This window comes from Mesoplodon bidens (genome assembly GCF_964165515.1).
Source record: "Mesoplodon bidens genome assembly, chromosome: 14".
NCBI classification, from domain to species: domain Eukaryota; kingdom Metazoa; phylum Chordata; class Mammalia; order Artiodactyla; family Ziphiidae; genus Mesoplodon; species Mesoplodon bidens.
Window position 1 is genome coordinate 26,749,792 of NC_138170.1, and position 15,415 is coordinate 26,765,206.

At 40.6% G+C, this 15,415-nt stretch overlaps 1 protein-coding gene across 7 annotated transcripts in view; it reads right to left on the bottom strand.

Annotated features, from left to right (window-relative positions):
* The window catches only part of ALMS1 (ALMS1 centrosome and basal body associated protein), a 255,741-nt gene extending 240,711 nt beyond the window's left edge, over window positions 1–15,030 (bottom strand). For all 7 annotated transcript variants that reach the window (XM_081253571.1, XM_081253572.1, XM_081253570.1 and 4 more), the window contains exon 1: window positions 14,657–15,030. In XM_081253571.1, coding sequence (XP_081109697.1) covers window positions 14,657–14,965 — 309 coding nt within the window. In that variant the 5' untranslated portion in view covers window positions 14,966–15,030. The remainder of the gene's footprint in view (window positions 1–14,656) is intronic.
* Between the last annotated feature and the right edge of the window lie 385 nt (window positions 15,031–15,415).

Below are 15,415 nucleotides of genomic sequence, written 5' to 3' on the forward strand. Positions count from 1 at the left end.
AACAAATTGAAGGAGAAAAACCATATGATCATCTCAATAGATGCAGAGAAAGCTTTTGACTAAATTCAACACCCATTTATGGAAAAAACCCTGCAGAAAGTAGGCATAGAGGGAACTTTCCTCAACATAATAAAGGCCATATATGACAAACCCACAGCCAACATCGTCCTCAATTGTGAAAAACTGAAACCTTTTCCACTAAGATCAGGAACAAGACAAGGTTGCCCACTCTCACCACTATTATTCAACATAGTTTTGGAAGTTCTAGCCACAGCAATCGGAGAAGAAAAAGAAATAAAAGGAATCCAAATCGGAAAAGAAGAAGTAAAGCTGTCACTGTTTGCAGATGACATGATACTATACATGGAGAATCCTAAAGATGCTACCAGAAAACTACTAGAGCTAATCAATGAATTTGGTAAAGTAGCAGGATACAAAATTAATACACAGAAATCTCTGGCGTTCTTATACACTAGTGATGAAAAATCTGAAAGTGAAATTAAGAAAACAGTCTCATTTACCACTGCAACAAAAAGAATAAAATACCTAGGAATAAACCTACCTAAGGAGACAAAAGACCTGTATGCAGAAAATTATAAGACACTGATGAAGGAAATTAAAGATGATACAAATAGATGGAGAGATATACCATGTACTTGGATTGGAAGAATCAACATTGTGAAAATGACTCCACTACCCAAAGCAATCTACAGATTCAATGCAATCCCTATCAAACTACCACAGGCAATTTTTACAGAACTAGAACAAAAAATTTCACAATTCGTATGGAAACACAAAAGACCCCGAATAGCCAAAGCAATCTTGAGAACAAAAAATGGAGCTGGAGGAATCAGGCTCCCTGACTTCAGACTATACTACAAAGCTACAGTAATCAAGACAGTATGGTACTGGCACAAAAACAGAAATAAAGATCAATGGAACAGGATAGAAAGCCCAGAGATAAACCCACACGCATATGATCACCTTCTCTTTGATAAAGGAGGCAAGAATATACAATGGAGAAAAGACAGCCTCTTCAATAAGTGGTGCTGGGAAAACTGGACAGGGACATGTAAAAGTATGAAATTAGAACACTCCCTAACACCAGACACAAAAATAAACTCAAAATGGATTAAAGATCTAAATGTAAGGCCAGACACTATCAAACTCTTAGAGGAAAACATAGGCAGAACACTCTGTGACATAAATCACAGCAAGATCCTTTTTGACCCACCTCCTAGAGAAATGGAAATAAAAACAAAAATAAACAAATGGGACCTAATGAAACTTAAAAGCTTTTGTACTGCAAAGGAGACAATAAACAAGACCAAAAGACAACCCTCAGAATGGGAGAAAATATTTGCAAATGAAGCAACTGACAAAGGATTCATCTCCAAAATTTACAAGCAGCTCATGAAGCTCAATAACAAAAAACAAACAACCCAATCCAAAAATGGGCAGAAGACCTAAATAGACATTTCTGCAAAGAAGATATACAGATTGCCAACAAACACATGAAAGAATGCTCAACATCATTAATCATTAGAGAAATGCAAATCAAAACTACAATGAGATATCATCTCACACCGGTCAGAATGGCCATCATCAAAAAATCTAGAAACAATAAATGCTGGAAAGGGTGTGGAGAAAAGGGAACACTCTTGCACTGTTGGTGGGAATGTAAACTGATACAGCCACTATGGAGAACAGTATGGAGGTTCCTTAAAAAACTACAAATACAACTACCATATGACCCAGCAATCCCACTACTGGGCATATACCTTGAGAAAACCATAATTCAAAAAGAGTCATGTAGCAAAATGTTCACTGCAGCTCTATTTACAATAGCCAGGACATGGAAGCAACCTAAGTGTCCATCAACAGATGAATGGATAAAGAAGATGTGGCACATATATACAATGGAATATTACTCAGCCATAAAAAGAAACGAAATTGAGTTATTTGTAGTGATGGACATGGAGTCTGTCATACAGAATGAAGTAAGTCAGAAGGAGAAAAACAAATACCGTATGCTAATACATATATATATGGAATCTAAGGAAAAAAATGTCATAAAGAGCCTAGGGGTAGGACGAGAATAAAGACACAGACCTACTAGAGCACGGACTTGAGGATATGGGGAGAGGGAAGGATAAGCTGTGACAAAGTGAGAGAGTGGCATGGACATATATACACAACCAAACGTAGGGTGGATAGTTAGTGGGGAGCAGCCGCATGGCACAGGGAGATCAGCTAGGTGGTTTGTGACCACCTAGAGGGGTGGGATAGGGAGGGTGGGAGGGAGGGAGGGAGACACAAGAGGGAAGAGATATGGGAACATATGTATATGTATATCTGACTCACTTTGTTGTAAAGCAGAAACTAACACACCATTGTAAAGCAATTATACTCCAATAAAGATGTTAAAAAAAAAAGTACAAGAGAATATTATTCAGCCTTAAAAGGAAGTTAATCTGGTCGCATGTTACAACATGCATGAACCTTGAGGCCATTTTAAGCTAAGTGAAATAAGCCAGTCACAAAAGACAAATACTGTATGATTCCTCTTAAATGAGGTATCCAGAGTAATCAAATTCACAGAAACACAAAGTAGAATGGTTGTTACTAGGGGCTGGGGTGAGAGGGAATGCGGAGTTGGTTGTTTACAGGTGCAGAGTTTCAGTTTAAGAGTTCAGGACACTGGTTGCACAACAATGTTAACATATTTAACAGCACTGAACTGTACACTTTAAAATGGTTAACATGGTTAAGATGTTATGTGTATTTTACCACATAAAATTTTAAAAAAATTTTTCAATCCCCACATAAACCAAAACAGAAAATTTCTTTATTTCTTTTACAAGAAATACTAAGGGAAGTGCCTAAGGGACATTTCAGAATGATAAAAGGGTCAATCCACCAAGACTACCTAACAATTAAAAATATATATGCACCTAGCATCAGAGCTCCAAAACACCTTAAGTAAAAACTAACAGAAGTGGGAACTGCCCTGGCGGTGCAGTGATTAAGAATCCACCTGCCAATTCAGGGGACGTGGGTTCGAGCCCTGCTCCGGGAAGATCCCATATGCCACGGAGCAACTAAATCCATGCACCACAACTACTGAGCCTGCATTCTAGAGCCCACAAGCCACAGTTACTGAGCCCATGTGCCGCAACTGCTGAAGCCAGCGCGCCCAGAGCCCACGTTCCGCAAAGGGAGAGGCTACCGCAGTGAGATGCCCGGGCACCGCAGCGAAGAGTAGCCCCCACTCCCACAACTAAGGAAAAAGCACACACGCAGCAACGAAGATCCAACACAGCCATAAATAAATAAATAAATAAATAAGGTTATTTTAAAAAAAAAAAAAAAGGGCTTCCCCGGTGGCGCAGTGGTTGAGAGTCCGCCTGCCGATGCAGGGGACATGGGTTCATGCCCCGGTCCAGGAGGATCCCACATGCCGCGGACTGGCTGGGCCCGTGAGCCATGGCCGCTGAGCCTGCGTGTCCGGAGCCTGTGCTCCGCATGGGAGAGGCTGCAGCAGTGAGAGGCCCGCGTACCGCAAAAAAAACAAACAAACAAACAAAAAAAAAAAACTAACAGAACTAGAGAAAAAAAAAGACAATCCAACAATAATTAGACCTCAATACTCCAGGTTCCAACAGCAGTGGATGGATAGAGATTCTGTGGATGATTCGTGAACATTTAAAAAAAAAAAAAAAAAGAGCAAATGTCAATGGCTTTCCTATATACCAGCAATGAACAACTGGAATTTGAAATTAAAAACACAATATCATTGGGGCTTCCCTGGTGGTCCAGTGGTTAAGACTCCACACTTCTGCAGGGGGTGCAGGTTTGATCCCTGGTCAGGAAACTAAGATCCTACATGCCACATATCATGGCCAAAAAAACCCCCAAAAAACAAAAAAAAAACACAATACCATTTACATTAGCACCCAAAAAATTAAATACTTAGGTATAAATCTAACCAAATATATACAAGATCTACATGAGGGAAACTATAAAAACTCTGGTGAAAGAAATCAAAAAGGAACTAATTAAATGGATGGATAGCCCATTTTCATGGTTAGAAGGACTCAATACTGTCAACGTCAGTTCCTCCCAACCTGTTGCACAGATTCAATACAATTCCAATCAAAATCCAAGAAAATTATTTTGTGGATATTGACAAACTGGTTCTAAAGTTTATATGAAGAGTCAAAATACCCAGCATAGCCAGCACAAAATTGAAGAAGCCAAAGTGGGAGGACTGATACTACTTGACTTAAAGACTTACTATAAAGCTACAGCAATCAAGAGTGTGGTATTGGTGAAAGACTAGACAAACAGATCACTGTAACACAACAGAGTCCAGAAATAGACCCACATAAAGACAACTGATAATTGACAAAGGAACAAAGGCAACGTAATAGAGCAAAGACAGTCTTTTCAACAAATTATGCTGGAATAACTGGACATCCACATGCAAAAAGTGAATCTAAACACAGATCTTACTCCCTTCACAAAACTTAACTCAAAATGGATCAAAGATGTAAATGTAGAATGCAAAACTATAAAAACTATAAAACACCTATAAGATAATATAGGAGAAAACCTAGATCACCTTGGCTATGGTGATCACTTTTTAGGTACAACATGAAAGGCACAATCCCTGAAATAACTGATAAGCTGCACTCATCAAAATTAAAAACCTTTGTTCTGTGAAAGACAATGTCAAGAGAATGAGAAGACAAGCCACAGACTGGGAGAAGGTATTTCTAATAGACATATCTGATAAGGACTGTTAACCAAAATATACAAAGAACTCTTAAAACTCAACAATATGAAAACACACAACTTGGTTAGAAAATGGGCAACAGACCACCAAAGAAGATATACAACTGGAATAAGCATATGAAAGAATGCTGAGTATCATTTATCATTAGGGAACTGTAAAGTAAAACAATGAGACACTACTACCTACCTATTAGAATAGCCAAAATCCAAAACACTGACAACAAATGCTGCCGAGGATATGGAACAACAGGAACTCTCATTCACTGCTGAATGATGGTGGGAAAGCAAAATGGTACAGTCACTTTGTAAGACAATTTGGCAGTTTCTTATAAAACTAAACATATTATTAGCATGCAATCTAGTAATCAAACTCCTTGGTACTGACCCAAATGGATTGAAAAGATATGTCTACACAAAAACCTGCACATGGATGTTTAGAGCAGCTTTACTCATAACTGCCAAAACTTGAAAGCAACTAAAATATCCTCTAGTAGGTGAATGGATAAGATAAACTGTGGTATATCTAGACAACGTAATATTATTCAGCACTAAAAAGAAATGAGCTACCAAGTCATGAAAAGACATGGAGAAACTATATTGTACCATAATGGTGGATACATGCCATTATACGTTTGTCAAAAACCATAGAATGTACAATACCAAAAGTGAGCCCTAATGTAAACTCTGGCTTTGGATGTCAATGTAGATTCATTGTTAACAAACACACTACACTCTGATGTGGGATATTGACAGTGGAGGAGGCTGTGCATGTGTGGAGGCAGGAGGTAGATGGGAAATCTCTGTACTATCTGATCAATTTTTCTTTGAACCTAAAACTTCTCTAAAAAATGGTCTGTTGAGGGAATTACCCGGGGCAGTCCAGAGGTTAGGATTCCGTGCTTTCACTGCCAAAGGCACGGGTTCGGTCCCTGGTTGGGGAACTAAGATTCCACAAGCTGGGGGGTGCAGCAAAAAACAACAACAACAAGAACAACAACAACATAGTCTATTGAAAAACAACCAAAACAAAAAAAGCTCTGGCAAGGAGTTAGGAAGTCATCACTCCCATCCCCACAAAAAGAAAAAAAGCTGAACAAATTGAAAATCAACAACTCTTCTTACATCCACCAGAGAACTGAAATGAAGGGCAAACTACAGTCCCGCAAATTAGAGAGACAAACGGATACAGAGAATCACAACTTAATGGAACAGAAGCCGAGAGCAGACACCACCATGGGGACCTGTACTAGGGTAGGCAAGCCTAAACTGTAATTGACACATTGCTAGAGGCTCAGGGTAGACAACCCTGAGATTTAAAAACTCCTGGGAAACAATCTTAGAGGGGCTCCCACACTTTATGAGTTTTACCTCCAGGAACTGTACCAGGTTCCACAGTTAAGATCAGAGAAAAATCTCCTCTTGCTCTGGCAGGGGGAGGGCAAAAGCAGCCATTTTGAAATAAGCCTAGAGCATTCTGTTCTTAACAAGATCTGCCCTCAAAAGAAACTATTTTACCAGAGCCCAGGGTTTTACCAGAGACTAAGTGATGTAGGGGAAGGAAAATACCCAACTCCAGCCCCCTTCTAGCTTTCCTGTCTCACCTAAGGGGAAAACAATGAGAAACCCTAGTGAAGATCACAGCCCAGGGAAAGTCCTAATAATAGGACTATAGAACACTTACCCTCCACCCACACCTTACCACTACATCAACAGGGCTCCTGATAATGATGGTATATGAATGAAAGAACAGCACAACTCATACCTTACTTAAGAAGTCCTTAGAGGGACTTCCCTGGTGGCACAGTGGTTAAGAAACCGCCTGCCGACACGGGTTCAAGCCCTGATCCAGGAAGATCCCACATGCCGCGGAGCAACAAAGCCCATGCACCACAACTACTGAGCCTGCGCTCTGGAGTCTGCAAGCTGCAACTACTGAGTCCGTGTGCCACAGTTAAAGAAGCCCGCACGCCTGGAGCCACCCCAACAAGGAGCCTGCACACCTCAACAAAGAGCAGCCCCCACTCGCCGCAACTAGAGAAAGCCCATGCACAGCAACAAAGACCCAACACAGCCAAAAATAAATAAATAAAAATAAATAAATTTATTTTAAAATTCCATATTAAAAAAAAAAAAAAGTCCTTAGAGAAATCCAAAGACAACAGGGGGAACAAAAACAAGGTCACCAGAGGAAATTTTAGCCTTTGACACCTACAGCTATAGCAAACAATAAACACAAAATCACCCCTAACCAGATAAACTTACAAAACTTCATATTAAAGCTCTATTTACTTCAGTTCCTTTCATATCATATTCATTCAGTACATGCCTGGTTTTCAACAAAAAAAATTACAAGACATACAAGACAAAAACAAAAATAGTTTGAAGACACAGAGCAAGCATCAGAACCAGAATCAGATAAGGCAGACATATTCGAGTTTCAGTTTGTAAAGATGAAGATGTTTTGGAGATGGATGGTAGTGAAGATTACAAAACAGTGTGAATGTACTTAATGCCACATAAAAATGGTTAAAATGGAGAAATTCCCTGGTGGTCCAGTGGTGAGGACTCAGTGCTTTCACTGCTGGGGCCATGGCTTCAACCCCTGGTCGAGGAATTGAGATCCTGCAATCCACGCAGCGCGGCCAAAATAAATAATTTTTTTAAAAGGTTAAAATGGTAACTTTTATGTTATATATATTTTATTTTACCACAGTTTTTAAAAAAAGAAAAAGAAATCAAGTTGGAAAAAAAGAAATGAGCTACCAAACCATGAACACACATGGAGGAAACTTAAATGCATATTGCTAAGTGAAAGAAGCCATTCTAAAAAGGCTACATAGGGACTTCCCTGGTGGCACAGTGGTTAAGAATCCGCCTGCCAATGCAGGGACACAGGTTCAAGCCCTGGTCTGGGAAGATCCCACATGCCGCAAAGCAACTAAGTCTGTGCACCACAACTACTGAGCCTGCGCTCTACAGCCCGCGAGCTACAACTACTGAGCCTGCATGCTGCAATTACTGAAGCCCACAGACCTAGAGCCCATGTTCCGCAATAAGAGAAGCTACCACAATGAGAAGCTCGCACACCACAACGAAGAGCAGCCCCCGCTCACCACAGAGAAAAAGCCCACGTGCAACAACAAAGACCCAACACAGTCAAAAATAAATAAATTTATTTAAAAAATAAATAATAAAAAATAAAAAGGCTACATACTGTATGATTCTAACTATATGACTTTCTGGAAAAGGTAAAACTGTGGAGGCAGTAAAAATATCAGCAGCTGCCAAGGTTTCAGAGGGAGAAAGGGAGGGATAAACATGTAGAGCACAGGGATTTTTTTAGGCAGTGAAACTGTTCTGTGTGATACTGTAATAGTGGATATATGTCATTATACATTTGTCAAAACCCACAGAACATACAAAAAGTGGACTCTGATAAAAAACATGCACTTTAATTAATAATGTATCAATATCGGCTTACCGATTGTAACAAATGTGCCACCCTAATACAAGATGCTAATAATAGAGAAAACGGGAGGAAAAAGAGGTACATGAGAATTCTGTACTTTCTGCTAAACATAAATCTGCTCCCGGGCTTCCCTGGTGGCGCAGTGGTTGAGAGTCCACCTGCCAATGCAGGGGACACGGGTTCCTGCCCCAATCCGGGAGGATCCCACATGCCGCGGAGCGGCTGGGCCCGTGAGCCATGGCCGCTGGGCCTGCACGTCCGGAACCTGTGCTCCGCAATGGGAGGGGCCACAACAGTGAGAGGCCCACGTACCGCAAAAAAAAAAAAAAAATCTGCTCCCAAAAAAGTCTATTAATTAAAATGAAAAAAAATGATAGCTACCTGTGACAAGACCAACAAGGAAATATAAGATGTGAATACTCTATAAACAAACTACGTCTATGGATATTATAGAACACTCCATCCTAGGGTAGCAGAATACACCTTCTCAGCATACATGGAACAACTCCAGGACAGACCATATGTTAGGCCATAAAACAAGCCTCAAATTTTTTTTTAATTTTATTTTATTGAAGTATAGGTGATTTACAATGTTGTGTTAATTTCTGCTGTACAGCACAGTGACTCAGTTATACACATAAGCCTCAAATTTTTTAAATAATTGAAATCATGGAAAGTATATTCTCCAACCAAAATGGAATGAAATTAGAAATCAATAACAGAAGGAAATTGAGGAAATTCACAAATACGTGGAAATCAAGCAACAGACTCCTAAATAACCAACGGGTCAAAAAAAGAAATCACAAAGAGAATTTTCAAACATTTTGAGATAGACAACAGGCAGAAAACAACCCAAATGTCCATCAGTTGATTAATGGATAAAAGAATGTAGTATATCCATACAATGGAATATTATTAAGTCATAAAAAGGAATGAAAAATTGATGTTATATACATGGATGCTTCCTAAAAACATTATGCTAAGTGAAAGAGTCCAGTCATAAGACCACATATTGGAATTCGCTGGTGGTCCAGTGGTTAGGATTCGGTGCTCTCATTGCCAGGGCCCTGGGTTCAATCACTGCTGGGGGAACTAAGATCCTGAAAGCTGTGCGGCATGCACCACATATTATACGATTCCATTTATATTAAAGGCCCAGAATAGGCAAATCTAAAGAGAGAGAAAGTAGATTAATGGTTGCTTAGCAGAATGGAAGCTAGAGAGGTGATAGCTAAAGTATACAGGGTTTCTTTTTAAGGTAATGAAAAAATTGTTCTAAAATTGTGGTGATGGCTGCACATATCTATTAATTTACTGAAACCACTGAATTGTGCATTAAAATTCAGGGTAAATTGTATGGTATTTGAATTATATCTCAACAAAACTGTTAAAAATGTTTTTAAATAAGCAGGTAAGCATTCAGCACATTAAGTATAATTAAATAAAATAAATCTAGGGAAATAGTAAAAGATGAGAACTGAAATTAATGAATTAAATGATGAAAAGCAATAGAATTAAACTTAAATCCAAGAGCTGTTTCCTTGGATGAAAACAATTAACAAAACAAATCCATAGCTAGTCAGATCAAGAGAAGAATAAAACATAATCTTATAAAATCTGGAATGAGAAGTGGAAATAACCACAGATGCAAGAGAAAAAAATAAAAAATACTATGCAACACTCCATTTTAATTAACTAGAAACCCTTGCTGAAATGATTTTTTAGAAAAATCATAAATTACAAAATTAACCCAAGAAAAGTGAGAGAGTATATACATATTATAACCCTGAAAGGAATCCAGAGGCACAGTAGTTTCACAAGTGATTACTTTTCAAACATGCAAAAAAATTTTACATTATTTAAACTGTTCCAAGACACAGAAAAATAAAAATCTTCCCACTACCTTGCAGAAAAACGGCATAATTCTGATTCCAAATTTGACAAAGGTCAAGAAACCACTTTTTAAAAAACTTAAGCCATTATCATTTATCAAATATCTACAAATAAAATCCAGCACTTCCTTAAGGGAAAAACACGCAATAACTGATAGTTTTTATCCTATGAGCACAAGAAAGGATTAATACTAAGTATAAAATCTGTATTAACAGGTCAAAAAAGATTAAGAATCGTACAGTGTAGATAAATTTGGAGATGGGGAGCAGGAAGGTGTAGGGGTTCAGGCCTGTGTTCTCTCCTTCTATGAAATGGTAACCTGTTGATAGGAGAATGCTGAACATTGGGTGAAATCTAGAGGATAAGAGTGAAAAAGCAGAAGCTGAAGGAGGAAACATAAAAAGATTTCCAAGCACTGTTGATGACCCATTTAAAAGTTAAAGACCAGACTTCCCTGGTGGTGCAGTAGTTAAGAATGTGCCCGCCAATGCAGGGGACGCGGGTTCGATCCCTGGTCCAGGAAGATCCCACATGCCATGGAGCAACTAAGCTCATGCACCACACTACTGAGCCTACATGCTGCAACTACTGAAGCCCATGCACTCTAGGGTCTGCGTGCCACAACCACTGAGCCCGTGTGCTGCAACTACTGAAGCACACGTGCCTAGAACCCAGTGCTCTACAACAAGAGAAGCCACCGCAATGAGAAGCCCTCTCACTGCAATGAAGAGGAGCCCCCACTCGCTGCAACTATAGAAAGCCCACACACAGCAATGAAGACCCCGCAGCCAAAAAAAGAAAATGGAGTCCAAGTGGTCAAAAGGTACAAACTTCCAGTTATAAGATAAATAAGTACTAGGGATGCAATGCACAACATAATATAATTAACACTGCTGTATGTTATATACGAAAATTGTTAAGAGTAAATCCTAAGCATTCGCAACCCCAGAAAAAAATTTTTTTTCTATTTCTTTAATTTTCTAGCTATATGAGATGACTTATTGTGATAACCATTTCATGAAGTATGTAAGTCAAATCATTATGCTGTATATCTTAAACTTATACAGTGCTTTATGTCAATTATATTCAATAAAACTGGAAGAAAAGTAAATAAACAATAAAACTAAAAGAAAAAAAAAGTTGAATACCAAGAATTTCTATGATACCAATCCACAGAATTGAATTATTTTTCCTAGCACAGTTCAGAAATTTAGGTTTAGGAATTACAAGTAGAGGTGTTTGAAATGGTCCATGTTGAATGGTCTGCAGGACCAGCATAAGACCAATAAAGAAAAGGCTCACTTCCCTGAACTCAAAAAAACTTGGTTGTAAGGCTGGTCATATTTTGCATTGACCTTAAAACAGTTCCACGCCTTAGCTCAGTTTCATTAATAGGACTTGCAAACTTAATCAACACCTTACAGATCACCACTAGAACATCCTAATTGCCTACTAAGAGAGATACATGAGAGTGAATCAGATATTACAATTTTGTCATTTAACTTGAGACTAGACTGAATGAAATTAATGTTTCCTATCATTTGGTGTCTTCCTTTGAATACACTGAATTAAATACTACACAACAAACTCATCTTCAAAAATTTTATAATTCAGGGCTTCCCTGGTGGCGCAGTGGTTAAGAATCTGCCTGCCAATACAAGGGACACAGGTTCCAGCCCTGGCCCAGGAAGATCCCACATGCCGTGGAGCAACTAAGCCCGTGTGCCACAACTACTGAGCCTGCGTGCCTAGAGCCTGTGCTCCGCAACAAGAGAAGCCGGCGCACCGCAACAAAGAGTAGCCCCCACTCACCGCAACTAGAGAAAGCCCACGTACAGCAACGAAGACCCAACACAGCCAAAAATAAATTAATTTTTTAAAAAGTTATAGTTCATAAATTTCTAGCAAGAAACATATTAAAGTTTCTCCTTTAAACATTTTTCAACTTACACAAGTAAATCTTAATATGTTAGTGAACAAAAAATTATTTTAATGCTTTATATCATCTTAAAACTACCTTTAATACAGCACATCACCCACACCTTCATATACCCTCCAAGGTAAATAGGACAGTATCTGATTTCTCTCAAAAACAGAAACAAAACACCTCTACGGAAAAAAACACTCTGGGCTCTAAGAAGCAATATCTTCTATTACACATAGATAGATCACTGTTAGACAGGATAATAATTTTTTCACACTGGCTGTAATAAGAGGTAAAGTGGTTTAATTAAAATCTTCCAGGAATATTAAATTTATATATTAATAGTTATTCAAACAAGAAGTCATGGAACAAAATTAAAGTTAGGAGACCTCATCCACAAGTGTGGCTTTAATTATGGTCCATATGTAGATAACTTACAACTTGAAATGTCCAGCCCAGACCCCTCCTCTGATCTCTAAAACCAAACCCATAATCTTAACACCCATCCCAACCATCCCATCACCCCACCCCATGGCCACCACCCCTACCATAAACCTGGCCATATTTCAACCATTTATCCAATAACCTGACACCTTCTTGCCCTAGTGTTCCACATCTAATCAATTATTAGTGTAATAATAATGTAAAATTAGTGTATCAGTGTGATTACTTTACCTCTTAAATCTCTCTCGAATCAGTCTACGTTTTTCTATATCCACCAACACTTCCCTATTCCAAAATATCATCATGATCATTTGCCTGGCAATACTGCAATGACCTCCTAATTAGCATCCCTCACTTATTATTATTGCAGCTCCCCACCCCACCCTGCTGTCAAAGCTGTTCTCTACTGTGCTACAAAGTTATCTTTCTGAAACACAAATCTTATCCTATACCCCTTTGTTTAAAACATTTTCAATGACGTCCCGGGATAAAGCTTCCAAATCCCTTGCATAGCACACAAAGCATTGAAGTCTCTGCTCAACCCATATTGGCTTTTGGTTCCTTGAAAATGCCACGCTCTCTCTTACCAACAGTACCTTTCCATGTGCCTTTCCCTCAGCTGCAAAGCTCCTTCCTTTTCCCTTCACCTAGTTAACTGTAACCTGTCTTCAGATCTCAGCTTGTCATAACTTCCTCAGGGAAGCTTTCCCCAGCTTCACTGACAAGATCAAATTCCCTTACTGAATGTTTTCAAAGCATGTTAGCACATATCAATTTTACTTTTATTTTTGTGACCCAACTGAATTTTGTCTGCCTCCCTCTCTAGACTGCGTTGTACACTAGAAAAGCAGAGACAACAGATGTTTGGGTTCACCAAGGTTCCATAGCATCCAGCACAATGTGTGGCCCATGAAGAATGCTCAATAATATATGTCCAATGAACTCAGCACCGATTGGAATATTTACCAGGCAAAACAACAACTATTACTCTTTAATGATCAACAGTCTACAGCATCAATGTCCAGTAGAACTTTCTGTAGTGATGAAATTATTCTATATCTGCACTATCCAATTAAATAGCCACTAGTCAAGTGTGACTACTGAGCATTGTTCGTACAACAGAAGCACTGTATTTTTAATTTTATTTAATTTTAACAAATTAAGATGTAAGGAGCCACACGTTGCTATGACTACTGTATTGAACGGCACAGGCCTATATAATCTTTCCTCTGTCTTTTCAATTGTTGTACCTTGTTGTTTTACTCTGCACAGTTGACATCTTGTCTAAGGAGCAGTCCTAGACAATAAATCTTAGGTTTCTTTTTGTCCCCACAATGTACCTTTCACAGAATAGAAATCTAATAAATGTCTGATGACTAGATATCCGAATGGTATAGCAAACCTTTCCTTTGTCTCTGAAAAGGAATCAATTAAATGCAGTTATTTTCAAAATGATCTTCAGGAGCCGACCATAAAATCAGCTCTTTCTAGTTTTCCAGACAGTTGGGAGCTGCAACTTAAGCCTCCTGCGTTTCTAAGCCCCTCCTACCGGCTGGGGACCCCTTTATTGCTACAAACGAGAGGTCAGAGAAGCACAGTTGGCAAGAAGCCTCTAGAGACTAACTACTCAAAGGGTGCACAGAATCCACTCTGCTCCCTCAAGGGGAGTCCCGCCCTTCAGCCAAACTAATCTCCTAATTGTCTCCCCAACAAGATAGTTCCTGGGCAACCACTGTCTCCACTCCTACAACGCCCTTTTCCCCTCCCTCAGGGTATAAGGCCCACCTCCTCCCCAGAGCGTTTCTTAAGCACAATACTGGCTCCTCTGAACATCTGGAGTAATTTAAAAAGCCCAGGGGAGAGAGGGAGGAGGGTGGGGAGGAAGGAAACAAGAGAGATCTTTGCCTGAAAGAACGGGAGACGGAGTAGTCGGCCAGAAGCCTGGGCAAGAGTCGGGGCCTAGGAGACGAAATGGCCCTATAAGCCTTTAAAAGCACGCGTACTATTTGTCAGGCACCGTGACAGGCAGAGAGCAAGAGGCAGCCCGCAAGGGAGAGCAGGCAAAGCGCTCAGGGACCACCCGTCACCCTGCCCGACGACGGCCCATACCCCTCCCCGACCCGGCTTACCTTCCCCGGGCTGGTCAGCTCGCCCTCCGAATAGCGGTGCCTCGGGAGCGACGGCTGAGGCAAAGTCCGGCCGGGGTGAGCCTGCAGCAAGGCCTTGGCCTCCTCATCCTCCTCGTCGTCCGTACTCTCCCGACGCTGGCTCTCATAGTTAAAATCCGCGTCCGGCTCCCGCCCCTCCTCTTCCTCCATCTCCTCCACCATCACCACCTCGTCCTCGTCCAAGTTCTCCGCCTCCTCCTCCTCCTCCTCCTCCTCCTCCTCCTCCTCCTCCTCGAGCTCTCCTGGCCACGGCATGTCCTCTGGCTCCATATTGGCGTCTAGCTCCAGGAGGCTGAAGAGGAGGAGAGGGGAGGGCGGAGGGAAGGGAGGGGAAGAGAGCCTACTGGCGGTTGTGGCCGCGCGCAGGCGCAGAGACCGCCGACGCTTCGCGCCGGTGTCGCGCGGACTGGTCCGGGCTGGGAGTGCGCGCGCGTGTTGCTAAGGGTGCCCCGCGGGGGCAGCGGGGATGCCAGAGGGGCGGAGCTGCTGACAGGCGACGCCGACGCCTCGCCCCTGTCACGAGATGGGATCTTGCTCACAGTACTGTAAACTCACGATAAACCCGGACTGGGCTCCTGTCGGTAGAGGGGAGAATTTAGTCCTCGGCGGGGCCGGGCCAAAATTGAACTTTGCCCCTGCACAGAGGGACGATCAGATCCTCGGACAAACCCAAAATAATCGAACCTGCAAATTATAAATTTTTAAAAGTTGAGTGCCTAA